Source organism: Pyxicephalus adspersus, chromosome 1 (genome assembly GCF_032062135.1).
Source record: "Pyxicephalus adspersus chromosome 1, UCB_Pads_2.0, whole genome shotgun sequence".
NCBI classification, from domain to species: Eukaryota; Metazoa; Chordata; class Amphibia; order Anura; family Pyxicephalidae; genus Pyxicephalus; species Pyxicephalus adspersus.
Window position 1 is genome coordinate 105,173,459 of NC_092858.1, and position 19,364 is coordinate 105,192,822.

General features: G+C 35.8%; 1 protein-coding gene across 1 annotated transcript in view; it reads left to right on the forward strand.

Moving 5' to 3' along the window:
* The window catches only part of HNF1B (HNF1 homeobox B), a 39,195-nt gene that overhangs the window by 10,043 nt on the left and 9,788 nt on the right, over positions 1-19,364 (forward strand). Inside the window, exons 2-4 of the mRNA XM_072422468.1 lie at positions 4,208-4,407; positions 5,566-5,830; positions 6,346-6,590. Of these exons, the coding sequence (XP_072278569.1) occupies positions 4,208-4,407; positions 5,566-5,830; positions 6,346-6,590 (710 nt within the window). The remainder of the gene's footprint in view (positions 1-4,207; positions 4,408-5,565; positions 5,831-6,345; positions 6,591-19,364) is intronic.

A 19,364-nucleotide genomic window follows, 5' to 3' on the forward strand; every position in this document is an offset into this window, starting at 1 on the left:
TGATTCCGCCTCCTGAGAAAACTGAGTTTAGTTAGGGAATTGAAGTTAAATTTAAACCCCATTTTCCTGCAGCTAATATGCAGATTAAGTGCAACAGCTGTCTGATTTCACTTGCTGCATACTTGTTCCAGGTCAGTGATTTAGAAATAAAGTTATTTCAGAAGGTTAGCAATTGCAGCTCATAGATTTCTCATCTGATAGATTTCCTGAACGCAAAGAAAAGTGGTGAGTTACCTCACGGAAATTATTATTTCTTCATTATTTATTTTCAGAAAACAGAAAATTGGTTGGTCAAATGGGATTTTATTTACCAAATAAACCTTAAAAAGCAAAAATAAGGAAAACTAAAATGGCTTTGGTTAAAGGTGTTCCTTTATTTAATTTCAAGTTGGAAGGTATGGTGTAAATTCATATGAGCAGATGTTCCTTCTGTACTTTCCAAACTGTACTATTGTACACTTTATTATTATTATTATTATTATTATTATTAAGCAGGATTTATAAAGGGCCAACATATTATGCAGCGCTGTACATTAAATAGGGGTTGCAATTTACAGACTAATACAGACAGTGATAAAGGAGGTGAGGACCCTGCCCCGAAGAGCTTACAATCTAGTAGGTGGGGGGATTTACACACAATAGAATGGGAGATATGTAGTGGTGGGAAGTAGTGACAGTTTCAAAAGACAGAAGATGATGGGTAGGCAAGTTTAAAAAAATGGGTTTTGAGTGCTCTTTTAAATGAGCAGAAAGTAGGAGCAAGCCGAATAGGATGAGGACCACCATTCCAGAGAGTTGGAGCAGCTCTAGAGAAGTCTTGTATCCATGCGTGTGATGAGGTTATGAGTGAGGAAGTCATTAGTAGGTCATTGGAGGAGCGAAGAGAGCGGCTGGGGGAGTATTTTTTTACCAGGTCAGAAATGTATGTGGGACAATAACTGTGCAGGGATTTGAAGGCAAAGCACAGGAGCTTGAATTTGATTCTAAGGTGAAATAGAATCCAGTGTAGAGATCGGCAAAGAGATGCAGTGGAGGAGGAACGGTGGGAAGGATGGATGAGTCTGGCTGCAGCATTCATAATAGATGTAGAGGAGAGAGTTGGGTTAGTGGAATACCAGAGAGGAGGAGGTTACAGTAGTCCAGACGAGAGATGATAAGAGCATGTACAAGGAGTTTGGTGGACTCTGGGGACAGGTAAGGGGGGATTTTGGAGATATTGCGTAGATGAAATACCCCTAGACCTGGCAACAAAGTAGGGGGCGGTGTGGCTTTGTCCTGTCACTGAGCACACAGACAGCCTAAATACAGTGAAGTGTAGCATTGTGTGATATTGTGTTAGATTTTAATAGTTCTAGGTTGTCAGAAAATACATAGCACTAAGTGAGAAGATTGTAAATGATCCAATTCCTATTATATTGATTTGGTAAAGTGTAAGTGGGAATCTATAAAGGTTAAAGGTTGTCCTCCTTGGAACACTGAGGCTCTGTTTATTTCAAGTTTTTATTAAAGTATCTATTTTCTTGAATTGTGAACGTTACAGTGCAGAAACCCAACAGGGACACAACCTGTGCAGGATTTTTAGGATAGATCAGTGTTTGCACTGATTTCCTACAACAGACAAACAAGAGCCGGTAGGTTAAGGAATCTGGCCACCCAATATTCAGATTTCCAGTTTTTGTAGATGTTACTACACCAGACAATTTTATGTATATCTCAGAAACTCACTTAGAAAATAACACTGCTGTTCAAGAGGAATAGATTTTCTGGGTTTTTTTACACTATGAAAAATGCACTGCAAGCAGCTGGAACAAACAAAGGTAGATGACAACACCCATCTATAGGTTTTCATGTGGGTTTCACCCAGAGGCCGGGACAATACCATTAAACTAAAACTTGTAAAATATAATAAAATATGACAAATATAGTTCAGTTTTTAAAATGAGAAGTCCCTTCAACTTTTCATATATTTTTGCTACAGTAAAGTTACAATCCAGTTGGACCTTTTTTATGGTCCTCACATATCAAATATATGGGATGAAAACTCTGATCATGTAAAGAATGCACAAGTTAGTTTAAGCAGTGTTTTTTCAGCTGGATCTGTTAGATTTCCCTCTGTCTTGGGCATAGCAAAAGCCTTGGCAACATGTTGTTGGTATACATCTGGCAAAGCTAGTTGTAGAGTGAAGCATTTTAGTATAGACTTATGTGTACATGACAGAGTTAAAATAAATCTAGAACTACAATGCCTAATTGCCTTTAGTGATTAGAATCAGTTTTAATCATGGCTAGCAATAACTACACATGGGAGAATGAGGTTAGAGAAAACATTTACATTTGTACATGACCCAGTGTTCCACTGTACAAATAGTTTACAGCATGCCTATAGAAATAATACATTGTTTGAGGAAACCTAGTAAAAGAATATACAAATTTGGATGGTGTCCTGTGTTTGCTTTTTTTTCCTTACAATACTTGGACTGTCTGTGCTTCTAGTGGGAAACTGGGTAACATTTTCTAAACCAGAATACAGAAAAAAGCTAAATCCTGTTAGTTGCTGATGGGTATATACTGTTATCACTTCTTTTTACCTTTAGGTATTGTAGACAACACAATATCCCATCACATGTTTAAACTCCATACTTTTCTTACCAGTCAAATGGGTTCGGTCTTCAGCGTGTTGACAAAATAAACGATTCATCTGATATCAAAGGAATGCCAAAAGAAATTGCTTGTATAAACAGGTGTATACGCTAGTTATGAACTTGTGTGTGCAACATACATTCATTTTGTTTGAGGTGACAGGAAAGGGTTTTCTGAAAAAATAGAGCAGTTATATATATATATATATATATATATACCAATCCTCAGCCCCCCTTCCCAAATAGACTAAAGCAGGTAATGCATCATGTGCAGTTTTTACTTGATTTACCAAAAGCAAACCAGTAAGGATGGTGCATTATTTTCTTTCTTTCTTTTGCAGGCCAGCATAATATTAACATGCTTGTGCGTTTCTGTGTAAACATGTGTGTTGTAACTGACTATGGTTGAACAATTAGCAAATAAACAGCTGTGGAATGAATTTCTAGCATATTACATAAACTACACAAAAAACAAATGATGAACTAATTTGCACAATGTACTTTAACATTTGTGAAATAAAATTTGAATTTCCTATGTAACAGTAAATATGGCCTTTGAACAAGTTTTGAGTAGAAGTGCATGTCCATTGAACAAAACAGTGTCAGAAAGTGCCTATTTGTGCTTTATGTCAATAACCAATATATGCGATGGTTGAAATTATATTTGTGCAATGACTTTATTATAGAAGACATTATAAATGTTTGTATACATATGTTTTTTGTATTTCCAACATTTTTTTGTTTTTTACAAAATATTTACAACATATTTGGGAGGAAAATTAAGAGTCCCATAACAACAAAAAATTCCAACAGTTCAGATGATGGATGATGGGCGCTGTACACACGCCAGATTCTCATCCGATATTGGCCCCGAGCCGATTATTAGGCGAGAACAATTGGACGTGTGTACGTAGCTTAAGACTCATATCAGATTAGCTTTGCTGTCTATATATCTTTGCTCTTTTACTCCCAAAGCCCAAAGCTGCCATTCATAGGTTGTTTTTTTCATTTGATTATATGGATTCATTAGGTTGTAACCAATATCTTAGGTCAGCAATTGATACTAAATGTCTAATCCACTGTAAAGAAGTTTGGAATTTGGGTTCCTTTACAAAGGAATACAATATAAAGTATTTGTTTGTCCCTAAACATGAATCTCAAGACAGATAAAAATGAGCATTTCATCCAGTAATGTGTTTATGTGAAAATAGTTGCATGCAATAGTACATAGACATAGCACATATATGGGAATTTGTTTTAGTATAAGCTTTCAATAGTGGCAGTCATGCAGGCAGAAGGAAGTCCAAGTAATATTGTCTGCAGCTTTGTCAGTTGATCTGGCCAGTCGACTTGTTGTACCTTCATTTTCCTGTTACAGGCAGGTCAGAAAAGGTCAAATGCAGGTCAAATGCACTTGTCAATTGATTAGCAATTGCTTTAGAAATGTCTTACATAGGCTTATAGACAAATGTACTACTTTTTGGTCATTGTCACCTATAAGGTGTAGCATGTATTACCTGTAAATCATTTTGTTCCATAACTTTGACGTTGTTTTTTCTTCCCTACAGTGAAGATCCTTGGAGAGCTGCAAAGATGATAAAGGGATATATGCAGCAACATAACATTCCTCAGAGAGAAGTAGTTGATATTACTGGACTAAACCAATCACATCTTTCTCAGCATCTAAACAAAGGCACTCCTATGAAAACACAAAAACGTGCTGCCCTGTATACCTGGTATGTGCGGAAACAAAGGGAGATTCTCAGACGTAAGTATAAAGAGGGATATTATCGCTTCTTCCCCTTTTATAATATGTTTTACCTTAGTGATATATCTTGCTGTAGGCTAACAATTTTTCAGTTAAATACAAAAAAAAGAAAAAGAAAAACTACTCTGATCCTAAAAAGTATGCAGCCTGTAGAAACTGTGGTCATTATTGTCGTTTGTAAATAAAATGTCACCCCTATATTTTACCCACTGGCTTTTTAACTGTGTTGTCCTTACTTATGAGTTGCTGGAATTTTAATGTTGTAAGAACAGCTTATAAAGGTTTTTTTTTTCCAGAAAGAACTTTGATGGGGAAATATACATTTTTCAGGATTTATTTTATCCTTTTTAATGAGGTGTACATTAACACATCTTAGCACTGCATCCTATTCTTGGTTTACAAAATACACAGCTAAAGACCCTGAAGTCAAACTGGGCAGTGCAAATCTGAATCATGGTGCTCTGACTGAAACACCTACTAGTCATGTAGTTAAAGACAGGGGTGACGGGGGAAAGCCACACTCACTGGCTATCGTTCTTGCCAAGGCCTAGTCCTTACAAGGAATGTATGGCATATAAATACAAAGAGTACATTTCAATCTTAACAACAATACTAGTATTTGAAATGTCTTGTTTTTGTTTGATTTGCCACATGTTTTGCACCAATAGCATTATCCTTAATGATTGAATTGATGCTTGAATTATGGTTATTTCCCATCTATGGAAGAACAACTGTATTTGGTTTACATAGTGAATTTTTCTGTGGCTTATTTATTAAAGGACTATAGGCTGTTTCATGTCACCCTTCAAGGGAATTTTTACTTAACATATTAATGAAGTGAAAATTTATAATCATGTGGAAGCAAATAAATAGTGTTTTTTTGCATGTGAGTGTATTATTTGAAAAGTGAGTTTTTACAGAATTTGCTAATCTAAAACAAAAGCAGCATTTGTTTTAAAAAAATTGCACTATTGGCCTTTCTTCTAAAAATCTACCTTACTGGTCAGCTTACTTAAACCCTTATCAACTGTTTCTTGTTTGATTTGAAACCCTGAATTCCCTAGCTGGGGGTCTTTCTCAAAGCAGAATGTAAGTCCTTTTGTTTATACTGCTTTATATATGTTTCCACTGGCTAGACTTTTTTCCCTTTCTTTACAGAATTCAACCAGACAATCCAGGGTTCTGGAAATATGACAGACAAAAGCAGTCAGGATCAGCTGCTGTTTCTCTTTCCAGAGTTCAATCAACAAAATCAAGTCACTGGGCAGTCTGATGATTCCTGCTCAGAACCTGCCAACAAGAAAATGAGACGAAACCGTTTCAAATGGGGACCTGCATCTCAACACATTCTCTACCAGGCCTATGAAAGACAAAAGAACCCAAGTAAAGAAGAAAGAGAAGCATTGGTGGAAGAGTGCAACAGGTAGATTAAAAGTAGTAGCACCAACATCCACTGAAAACTAATTTTCTTGCCCGTCTTGCCAAACCCCTCAAGATATTTATTCTTTATAAGATCCTCATCCATATGGTCTACATACTGCTAGCACAGACAATACATTACAGCAAGGAAACCATTGTATCAGAGACAACAGTGTTCACAAGAAAGCTGAATAAGCATTGACAAAGCTGTGATGGAGAGTTTGAATTAGTAAAGTGAGAAATTCCTGCAAAAGTATCTCGAAGTATCAGAAAGATTGCAAGCGATCAAACCCTCATTGTCTTCTGTAAAATTAGTTGTGAAAAGTGTGCCTTTTACATTGTCTATTCAGAAATATCCAGAGAAAATGAGGCATAGTTTGCACTTGGCAGCATTTTGGAGATGTATAAATTTTGCACAAATATTGACACATTCATGGTTTCTGTGCTTATAGAACATAAAAAAGAAACTATTTCAAATGTTTTATGCTTCATACACTCTTTTGTTGCTTATGTTTACAGAGCAGAATGCTTGCAACGAGGTGTATCACCATCAAAGGCTCATGGATTAGGATCAAATCTGGTTACAGAAGTTCGTGTTTATAACTGGTTTGCTAACAGGAGGAAAGAGGAAGCATTTCGGCAAAAATTAGCTATGGATGCGTACAGCTCAGGATCCACACATCCACACAGTATGACTCCGCTTATGGCACATGGCTCTCCGCATCACACTCAGTCAAGTTCTTCTCCTCCAAGCAAATTGCAAGGTAAGAATAAAAAAAAAATGAATGAATAAATAAATATACAGAGTGAGTGAATCAATATAAGTATGGAGACTTTTCATGCCACAATGTAAAAATAATAAACTAAAAAAAGTTTAAAGTCCTAAACAATAACTTGGCCACCACCAACATTTTGGAAGTTTCTAACAGGGCTATAGCTAATGAGCAAAGAATTTCCAATATAAATTGATCCCCTTTACTACAGCATGAGGTGAGATGACCAGACCTGTTGTTTAGATGTTAAAAGTGACCACAGGTCACATCACTGCTTTTCACCTAACTTTAGGCATTAGTTAATCAGACTCATAGTACATGAAACTTCCAGATGACAGAGATTTGTGGTCAATGTGTAAATCCTAATTATAATGAAATAACATACAAAATTAATTTATAGTTTTGTTCAATACAATATTATTTTACTTAATAGTAAGATGATTACAGTGTTGTTTTATATAGTGGTATTTGTGTGATGGTGACTATGATACAGCATGGAACTTTATCAAGTTTTGTACTTTTTAATGTTTGTCAAAATAATTTGAAATGGTAAAGAATTAATTTATGAAAGTTATTTTCTAATTGTGAACATCCTCTGCATAATGCCATGTATAGTAAGTTTACATTATTGATGTTCCAGTAAAAACAGCAAACATGTTTTATTTCATAATAGGAACAACGAGAAAGAGTTGATCAATTATATTCTATAACTTGTGAAACTTGTTATAAATTTATAAAAGTAGCTATGAACATGCTTGCACTTAGGCTTTTTAAAAAAGACTAATGGTCTCACTGCAATGACAGAATTCACTCTAATGAACCCTATTAATCACCCCCCTTCAAAACATTGATCACATCAGAATTAATAACGAAGAGGTTATCTTTCTGTTCAGTTTGGAGATCTACAACTGGATTATGGTGTTTGGAGATGTAGTTCTGTTCATGAAGAAAGGAATGAAACTTCCCTAGCTTAGTGTGTTTTTGGAGGCGTGGTGCTTGTCTGGAATGTTCATTTGTGTAACATTGTTTAACCTTTTAAGTGCTGCTCACAGATTAAATCATGGTGCATTGCTTCTCCCAGGGGGCCAGAAAAGTACACTTTCAGTTACAGTCATTCCTATTGGAATGTACATGAGGTCATCAGAGAAACCAGGAAGTGTCAGACCAAAGGGGTTAGAAAAACACCCAGTTCAAATGATTCACTGTTCTGATTGTTGAAAACTAGCAATGATAAGTTCTGTTTTTTGTTTTTTGTGAAAAATCATGATATTCTACTTCAGTTAACATAACGGATGGCATTTGATAAAAATGTGTTTATTAAAGGAAAACTAAACCCAGGGAAAAAAAAATAAAATAATGCAGGTTACCAGTCTTTAGATATGGTGGCTGCATTAGTTTTTATTTTTGCAGCCTACATAGATTTTCAGCAAGTTCAGAAAATACCTATTATTCTGAAAATGCCTTGTCCTTGTAACATCATGTTAATTGGATGAAAGCACAAAAACTTTACAATATCCCCACATGTAATAAGGGAAGTCCAGCTTGGGTGACATCAAAAGCTGCCTCAAAAGATATAAGAAAGGAAATCCACCCATGGACAAGACATTTATTAATCTCAAGGTTACCATGGAAAAATAAAAGGAAGAAAACTTGTATGCAATTCATCTGAAGACTGGTAAAGTGCAATGTATTAAACTGTATTATTGCGTTTAGATAGCTTTAAGATGCCATGGTCTAGGTATATTCCTTGCCCGATCCAGATTAATGCCATTGACCTTTCAAGCCAACTAATCCCAGAGAACTAGTAAACAGTGGAGATTAATCAGTGCCTGAGGGTGTCTGACCAAATTCACTTTCCAGATCCCATTTTCATATGCATAGGTGCCTATTTAAGCCATGTTAATATGTTTTCAAATAACAATGAGTCTAGCATACATTCATATGACTCTCTTAAGATTTCCTTTTATTTGGACCATTTTGATTTGCAGTCTTGAAAAAAGGGATGTTCTTGACCTTGAAATATGTGGCCAGACTATTTGTTTTAACATGAAGTTACCCTTGTAGAGTATAACCCAACATCATTGCAGAGGATGGCAAGTAGGGGAATTGATGTAATTACAATGTTCTCTTCTTGTCATACAGCTAATGCATTTTAATTGTTTTTAAGTGTTTCAAGATCCACAGAAATATAAGAAATTCTTTTCTTATAACATGATGCTGAATTTTAAAGACCTCATTTGGATTATTCAAACATTTCTTAATAGTTCTGTGGGTGATCTGGAAATGTGGAATGATGGGAAATGGCTAAAATGTTTCAGGTCATTACCAGATTTTGATGTCCTTAAAGTGGACCTCTGAGTAACTTAAATACATTTTTACACCTATTATAAAATTAAAAACGAGTCTCAATATACAGTAACAGTATACTTTGGCCCCTCAAAAACTGAACAAAACCCTGTAACTGCACGGACATTAGGATTTATAATATTATATCAACTATGCTAGCATTTCAAGGTTGTGAATGATCCCCACAAATGATACTTGAACAAATATGGTGTGATGAAGGAGAGAAAAGCAAATGAAGGCATTTTCAGGTTGAGCACTGTTCTGCATCTCTGTGAGAAGTAATAAAGTACCTGTAAGTTTTACACATACACGTTACTTAGTGCTTAGGTCCACCTCAAGTTTCTTGTTTTAAATATTTTTACCATAATCAGTCATCAAACCCACCAAAATGATATTCTACTACAATTACTACAACACACTAATATTTATAAGTTCTGATTTGAGCAGTGCTTACAATCAGAGAAAATGTCAAGCTAGCATCCTAAAGGAGGGTTTAGAGTGTTGCACCTTCAAACATGAGACCTAGTATCATCTTGGTGACATCTATGTACCAGTATTGTGGGGCCAGGTGATAAGATTCTAGACTACAGGTCTGAGATGAACAGTAGGGCAGGAGGCATTGTATGATAGCAAACCCATTGTCCTTTTACCTGCAATCTAAACACCAGCCAAGTCAGAATTCAAACAAAGGACTGCAGACCATGACAAGCACAAAGGTTAGCATGGGGTCAGGAGAGGGTTACTGTTTATATCTATCTGAAGCTTTGCCCTGTGTATTCATACATTTGTTTGTTAATACAACTTCTCTACCCTAAGGTGGATGTTCAGTGAAATGTAAATGTAATAAACTGACAAATGAAGACATGTGGTCTTTAAAGGTGCACAGATAGAAATTATTGATAATAATGGTATATATGTAGATTCAAGTTAGCAAGGATACAAAAACACAATACTAGGACTACCTGTTTTTAGATATAGGATAAATAAAAATATTTTTCCGATGCACATAGGAAACCCTACACACATAGGAAACCTGTTCTGGAAGAAATAAGAATACTAGCCAATTGTCTTCAATACCCTCCCATTCACTGACTTGGAGCAAACATAAACATTAGAAAGTCAGAGTGATAGAAAAGCTGTTTGTCCACATTTCAGGTCAGTGGGTTTCTACACACTCAGGGAAGCCTGTAGATTAGTTTGATGGTTAGGCAACCCTGATTTCTAATGGAGGTCAGCAGTTCAAGTTTCTTTTAAAATTTGGTTTGATGTAAGCGCCTTATGAGATGCCTTGTTAATTGCAATTTACCTACATATGTCATGTACTGTGGAGGTAGCTACACAACACAGCGGCGGCGGGGTGCCTCTCTGTTGTTCTCCCCCTCCCCTCTCCGTAGAGCAGAACGGTCCTGTATGTACAGCACTTGTTTATGCATCGTGCAGTCGTTAGTCGTTGGAAAGGATCGTGAAAGATCCTTTCCAACGACAATTATTGCACGTGTGTATGTAGCCCTACTCTCTGTCTTAGTGACTGGCACTGGCAGGACAGAAAGTGAGATAAGGTGGCCACAGAAAATTAGATAAAGTGCCATATGCACCAAAAGACAGTTTTGCCTCAAAACTGTTGCCTTGAATTTTGTATCTATCCAAAAAGCCTACATAATGCAACCTCCTATATTTTACTGAATAAAAATGGAATTGTTACTGTCACCAGCCTAATCTATCTAACTTTATATCTATTAGAGTACAAGATTCCAATGTAACTAACAGACAGTATCAAATTTCACTGAACATTACATATTACTACACTGGACAAATTGCTTCACTGTGCATAATCTAATAAGCAATCTCAAATGAAAGCACACACATACACACACACATTGGAAAGATTGTTATAAAAAAGTTGAAACTTGCTTTGGCATGTGAATAATAGTGTGGTGAATGTTTTGCTAGATTTTAGTAGGTAAAATGTGCTTTTTATAGAACTGACCTGTGAAGACCTGTCTTTGCTCTCTGCAAAACATCAAGCAGGTTTTGAAAATTGGCATTCTGCAATTGTGTGTGAAAATATCCCCACTATGGCTGTCTTTTTTATATTTAACTTAAATGCCAAGTAAAAAAAAACACAATTTGCAAAGTGAAATGTTCTGTTGTCACCTGGCTGTTTATTGCGACAGTCGTGACAGTGTATGGCTTAATTTAAGATAAACTCTACGTTGTTCTGAATAATCATAAAATTGTTGATAATTTAGGTTGTACCTAATTTATCCATGGTCTAAATCCTTACTTATTCCCATTTTCCTAGTGTAGCCACAATAATTTGTTATGGCTTAGGTTGTATTATACTGCTGTGAAGGAATAACCGTTCTAATATCACAAGTTGTTTAAAATTATTTTATTGCGTTATATAAAATTGCACATGTATTTTATGATGACTCTTATCAGTTTTAAGGGTATGAACATAATATAGAGTACAGGTGCTCCTGTTGCCTTCGCTGTCAAAGGTGTGTTTATGGCAGCTACAGTAAAGAAGTATTTACTACACTCTATTGAGTGCAAAATCCCTATTCCATTTCTGTTGTTGAATGTCTTTGTTGTCATTTTCTGTTACAACTGTTTTTATTCTATTTTCACTTTTAACTGTTTGGGCCATGTTTGAGCTAAGAGATGGGAAAGCAACATTGGTAGACCTTGATGGAATGACCAAAGGGTGACCTTAATTCAGGAATGTCCCACATAAAAGACTGACAGAAGAGTTCTGCTTTCTAAAACAGATAGCTTTCAAGAAGCCCCAAAACTGAGCACTGTCAGCAAAGTCAGCTGTTTTCAGTGTTGTTCACTGGCTGTGTTATAATACACCAGCATGCAGCCTTCTGTTGTCATGGCATTGTTGCCTTTATGCATAGTCAAGACAATTAAATGGTACCTTTGTACAAGTCTTGTAGTCTTTGATGTGCCCTTACCCTTCCATTGCGTACTCAGTCACACCATGACACCCTTTGTTTTTTTTCTCTTAAAGGGACTGCAATTACTGTACAAGTGTTCATTTATCTTTACCCAGAAGGCCTCTTAGACTCGTAGTTTATTTTACTGGCACTAGGCTGAGACAGCAGGAGCTGTCCATGGGTATAGGAGGTATAGTGGCAACCCATTCTGTTGCTCTCTTTCACCAGACAGGAGTGATGGTACCTCTTTAATACAGCTACTGAGGTCATGTAAGGTCGGAGTGAAAATTGATTGAATTAGCTGGAGACTGGTGCGCACATTGATTAGATTCCATAAAACAAGGAAATTTACACAGGACATTTGTTTGTTTGACACTAAAGTGCAATGATACAAATATGGCTTCCTGGCAACCTCTCAGAGTTTCTTCTTCATGTTAGAAATATGTCAATATAAGATATAAAAGTGGGGCAGGAATTTGGATAGGAAAAATGTTAGAATTATGTCTACCAATAGTTTTTTTTTATGTTTTGTACATATAATGCATTTTCACTGTAACTTTATACATTTTAGTTGAAGGATGGGTTTGCTTTTAAACACAGAATCCTAGGTAGGTAAGAATAAGATTTCAGGTTTTCCTTGTCCTTGAAATATATGAAGTTTGTATTTAAGGACTTATGGATATTGTTTACACCATATGTTGGAAATAAATGTCTGTAAAAAATAATTTCTTCAAAAACAGATATCCTTTGGGTTAACTTATTCTCTATATTTTTTTTATTATTTGTTTAGGACATAGTTTATTCTTATTATACCAAGAAATTATTCAACTTGTTGTACTTGGGCCAACTTGGGCCAGGAAAAAAATCATTTAGAGGATCTCTCTAATGGAGCAAACATATGATGTTACCCAAAAAAATCCTAATTATATCCCACTGCAATAACATGGGAAATAAGGATGCAACTGTCTACTTTACAAAGGGGAGTAGACCTCATTTTAAGCTGTGCATTCAACAAATTTCAAGTTCTATATTATCCACTATAGAGCTTTGAACCTAACTGACTAGATCCATGCTGTATATGGTGTCATGGTTGAGTTGCAAATATTGTTCCTCTACGTTATTAGAGAAGCTTAAAAGTTTTACATGTAGGTATTGCTGTTAAACATATCCATATGAATGTTCTATTAAAAAAATTGCAACTTTATTGTAAAGGCAGACAAATTTGTTGAATGCACAGCAGGTTACCTGTTCATCTGAAGAAGGAAGCCCAGTATTGTAAGCCTATTGAAGAACACAACAGGACATCACTTAAAGCTGACTAGGGAGGAGTTCAGAGGTCAATTGCTTAAACACTGCTAGCCAAGAGAGAGTGTATGGATAGTTACACATCCCACAACTTCAAAAACATTTGTATTAGTTTACTAAATTGGATAGACATAAGGCACATTTTGCTTAATATTTTTGTTAATGAATCTGTTGCACAGTTAGAAAAGCGTCATTTGTAGTTCTTATGCTAGACCACAGTTCTCTAGCCAATTGTCATTCTGACTCTGAAAGTAATTCTGCATATTTAAGTGGTACCTCGCTCTATTTGTTACAGCTAAACCCCAAAATTTAGCTATAATTGTGCTAAGTAGTCATCTATTTTCATATATCCTTCATGTTCAATATTACTTCAGTAGAAAATGAAGCTTGTTGTCCTTACTTGTTTGTGGCCCTCGGGGACTAGGTTTGCACAGCTTTGGGTTAGAGAAACTACTGCTGCATAGAGATCTTTTCATTTTTGATGTTTCATGACTGCTAGTAACAAAAAGAGGACATAGTGTTTTGTAAACATGTACTATATTATGTTTAGGAATAGCTAAAGCTTAAATTCCAATAGCTAAATGAGATAGAAAAATGACAATTAGGTTTAGAGTACAGACACAAATTTAGGGATGCTTGTATATTCTTCTAGCAGCCTCCAATTTCCTGTTTTGGCCAGGCATAATAGTGAAATATGCTGCAGGTAGTGCAAGCAATTTGTCTGCTCTGTACGCTGTTAGAGAAAAGTAGAGAAAGCCTAAAATTACATATTATCACAAAATGACACTTTCAGGAGGGCAGTAACCACTTAGATCAGCTGCAAAAGCATCCCTGTCTTCAATGCCACAATGCAAACCTTACTGTCTGCATTCCAAGGATTGTTCAGGTATGCTTGAGTATCTTGGATCCTCTTTAGATTTGGCCTCACTGGTTATTTCTTTTAATATCATTGTGTAGCAGATACACAAACAGCTGAAATATCCACACCTATAAGCTGCTATTTTGAGTAATAGCACATACTATTTATGAGCTCAGAAATAAAGAATTTTTTACAATTGCATGGCAATATATATGCATGTTCAATTGTTAACTTTTTACTTTTAACAGACAGCAAATACTGATCTCGCACTTTTACCGACTCCTATTTGTGCAATAATATTTATATTATTGAATACAGACCCTGATATTTTAAATTTGTCGACACCATTGGGTGCAATAATTACTTTGCAAATATCAGAGGTCAGTAATTTATTGTTGGTATATTTTTTTTAAATTATATAATATATTATATAATATTAATAATAAACAGGATTTATATAGCACCAACATTTTATGCATCGCGTGGCTTTTTCACCTCGGGTCTCACATAAAAAAAACGTTTAGCAGACTGAACAATCTCTGGTAATTGTGTAGCAGAATAATGTCTGCTAATGCCCAATAGGAACTGGTAATGCTTCTTCATCCATATCTATAAACAAGTATAATTGTGGTCCTGTATATTTTTTATAATATAAATATTAAAATGTAAATTCTCTATCTCCTACATTGTAACAGCAGGTCAATTGTTTAGTATGTTTTTAAACAGCAGATAAATTATAGATATCAAAAAGACATGCTCAATTCTTTAACTATTCACATACTTCATTCATCACTGCAGTGGACTTTTTATGTAGTTGTGATAATGTGAAAGACATGAGATGTGGATGGCGTGAGTAATATGAACCTGGTAAATAAATTGGACACAAGCTGACATGTAGCCAGTTTCAGTGTATGGATGGTTAAATAGCTGAACTTAAAGATTTTATTTTCTGGATATGTAATCAATTTCCCAATTAGCACATCTGCTTGGTTTAAAGTAGACCTCTATTCTGATTTTTTTTTTTTTTTAAACTAAAATATGGAGGCATAATTACAGTTACCATAGAGAGTTATAAATGGGTTTAGGGTTGTCTGTACTTGGGTTTTAAACCAGTTTACTGGGCTGGAGAGGCTATTGTTACACCCTGATACGCTTGCTAATGCATAAAGATTGTAAATCTGAAGAGCTTGAGGCTATTGCAGTAAATGAGAAATGCAATGTGATTGGAATTACTTAGACATAGGTGGCTGATTCACATGATTGGGCAACAAATGTTAGTAGTTTACTTTTACAGAAACAGAGTAAATGGAAAATGGCTATTTTCTCTGCTTTGATAGGGAAGAGGGAATAACCTCACCAACTATGGGTACATGTTAAAAGACTGGTGACTAGTGAGGCATTATGAACAGAAAAACACAGTAAAAGTAAACTAAACAAATTATTTTTTTAGCTATTTGAATTACACCAACCAAAATGTCTAATTTATCACAGTGCATATAATAGGATTTCTTCAAGACTGCATACATTTCCATTTTCCATTTTATTTCTGTGAACTGTGATAGTACCGATTTGATTGGCAACAATGGGGAACAAAAGATATTGGACAACCTATTATAAACATGCATGTTTTAATGCAGATGAAAACTCCATAGTCCATAGTCCATACTCTTATTTTTGGAAAATTGTAATTAGACTGAAGTGCTATGCAGAACAGAACAGGTTAACAGATGTTCTCTTGAATGGAATGATCCCTTAAGAGTGTAAATGCAGGCATGAAATGGATTTGAGAAATGTCTAGAAATATACTGGTATATACTATTTTTATATCAAAATTTTATATCAAAAGATCCCTACATCCTAAAGACATGAGGTGAAAGAGAAAGACATGTACTGTATGTGATAAATATAAAATGTGCAATATATATTGTGATTATGATGATTTCAAAGAAAAGAGGCAAGTTAGATGTATTGGTATAGGTTAGAAGACATTGGGACTGATTAACTTAAAAAATATAGGCTGTTCACTTAGTAAAGCAAATTTTTATTTTTGCACAGGGTATTTAAGAAATGTGGTGAAGCGCTGCTAACTTCCAAATATGTTAAAGCAAAATTGCTTTTTTTTATAGCTTTCCATGTTAATGTGTATAATTTTCAACACATTCTCTAAAGGAAATTTAGTTTTCAAAGGAAAAATTCACTTCTAAATGAACATTCTAATCCTCTTTAATTAATCTAACCCCATTACAAAGCATTCCATGATGTGTTCTCATGTTTAAGTAATTGTAAATAGGGAAAACTAATATTTGTGATATGAGACATGAGCATTACATGTAATATTGTACACTGGAATATTATTTTATTTTAGTGTCATACTGGAACAAAATTGAAAAGTACCGTAATGTCATTAACCTTGAAAATTTCAGATCAATGCAAAAGTAAAATCTCACCGTTTCTATTCAGTGCAATGACATGCCACAACATACTGATGCTGAAAAAATCTTCCAGTTTTATTGGGGTAATAAGTGCTTTGAAACCACTGCTGAGTGGGTTGGGTTGGTGGCAGTAAACAGGTTTATGATGGAAATAAAAGCTACACTTTATAATGTTTTGTGACATAATAACTCTCAAGGAGCATGAATGTCAGACTATTGAAAGGAACAGCTAAGCAATCTTTTCAGGTTAACTTTTCTTGCAATATCCTACATATGTAGTTGATTTATGTTTTGCCTATGTATTACATGTATACGTGTCACAAGTGGAAGTTTTACTTATAATGAACTTGTGTTCTTGTTTTGACATATGTCAGTTGCATTTTTTTAAATGGTTGCTCAACTCCCTCACCCTCCCCCATCACAGACTTCTTATCTTTATTGACTTACAGATAAGGACACACTTGGTTGCTTGGCACTGGAGAACAACGGTGGGATCACTTAATACATTTACTGCACCTTTGCAACTTAGCAAATCTTAGCATTTTCTTGCACCTCTATAGCATTTTTTTGAAAAGCTAGGTATAACTAGGTATAAGGTTAAAACTCGGTACCTAGATCACTTTAAAGGAGGTATGGTTTAGAAGCTAATTTAGTTAGGTCACAAAAAATAAATGTATTCATTTCAGTAACATAAAAAATACTACAAAAATGTGATATACCATTCCAGTTGCGGGAGAGAACTGGTGCAGCAAACCTTTGAAAGAACACTGCACTATTGATTTTCCTAGTCACTACTCAGCCCAAAGTGGCTGACATCACAGTTGATTGTCCTTAGCTATGCAAACATTGACGACAGAGTGTAACAATATCTGAACCAATTTACATAAATCTTAATATATTAGAGCCTATAGGTCTCACTAATGATTGTAAGCATCACTACTCACTGGAAGATTTCTTTTGTGATAGTTTCCAGTGACAGAAATATGAAAATACAAGCGCTATAGACACACCATTTTCTTCTATGAAGAGGGGAGAGGATGCCACAGTGCTTTCTTCCAAAGGAACGCACAGCGGTCTTTGCCTATTGGTCATTCATCAATTCACCACAGTGGATCTGAGATCCCTTTTTTGTGAATCTGATTGGTAGCTTGGTTAAGATGCATTGGTGAATCATGCCATACACTTTAGAGTTCTTACAAACACCTTATCCTGCTGATCCTTCTGGTAACAAGGGAGCATTAGTATGTTTGTGGGGTGTCTTCCACCACGCTGACTAAAGCTACGTACACACTTCCAATTATTATCGTTGGAAAACGAACGACGAACGATCCTGCACGATATCTACGAACGATCGTATAGCACCGATCCTGCACATAGAGATAACGACACGATCGTTCGTAGATATTGTACACACAATAGATACGATCGTTTGAGCGATAGAGGAACTATGTGCACGACAGGAAAGTGAACGAACGTTCGTTCATTACGCATGCTCAGACCATGGACGATCAACAAACGACCGTACACACGAACGATGTTCAACGATCGTCGTCCAATCCGATCCGCCGGTCCGGTCGTTCGTTTCCAACGACTTTCCTCGTTCGTTGGCGTCGTTGGTTACTTTTTTACGAACGATTTTTTGCCCAATCGATCGTTCGTCGTTCGTTTTGAACGATAAAAATTGGAAGTGTGTACGCACCTTTACATTTACTGGCTCTGTAGACAGAATTTAGAGCTGGTATGGATTTTTCTGGTTGAATGTAAAGCTGCGTACACACTTCCAATTTTTATCGTTGGAAATGAACGATGAACGAACGACGAACGATCGATTGGGCAAAAATCGTTCGTAAAAAAAGTAACCAACGACGCCGACGAACGAGGATAGTCGTTGGAAATGAACAACCGGACCGGCGGATCGGATTGGACGACCATCGTTGACCATCAATCGTGTGTACGGTCGTTCATTGATCGTCCATGGTCTGAGCATGCGCGGTGAACGAACGTTCGCTCACTTCCTGTGGTGCACGTCACTTCCTGTATAGTTCAAACTATCGCATCTATCGTGTGTACAATATCTGTGAACGATCGTGTCGTTACCTGTATGTACAGGATCGGTGCTATACGATCGTTCGCAGATATCGTGCAGGATCGTTCGTCGTTCGTTTACCAACGATAATAATTGGAAGTGTGTACGTAGCTTTATTGTTTTGCACTGAGCCAAGCTGGTACTTGAAGTGTAGCACTTGTCTTCATTATGTGTATAAACCTGGTGACTTGGCCAAAGTAACAGAAAGAGAGGATTAAGCAATATAAATGGAAAAATATCCAATTCATCTAATTCAATCAGGATTACACTAGATGATTGGTTCAGTTGAAAAATAGTACCTACTGTCCCACTGACAAATAATTTAGAGAGCTCTGCCAGTCTATGGTCTACATATTTGCAGATATATTATTGTTGTTAATATGGTATACTAGATGATTCATACATTTATTGATAAAACACAAATATATAGCAACATTTTTTTAAGTAAAATATTTTTTTCCCACTGTGTGACAAAATGAAAGAAGTCAACACTGGCTTTTTGTTTGCCTTGCTTGAGCAACAGTGGGGTAATGTAGAAGCGGTTGAACTCCGTGGACTTGCTTTTTTCCAGCTTAATAACTATGCAGCTATGCATGCGGTTAAAAATACAGTAAAAGAATGTGTGTAACATTGCCTGGGTTAATTAATGTTTATGCTGCATGAAGCTGGGGCTTTTCCAATGGCTTGCTTATTTGTATAAAGGATTTTAGCACGGGTATAAGTAACCTTTATTCTGGTAAAGAAAACTGTTGCCACTGAATGTGAAATTTCTCCTGCAGTGCCTAAAATCTAACT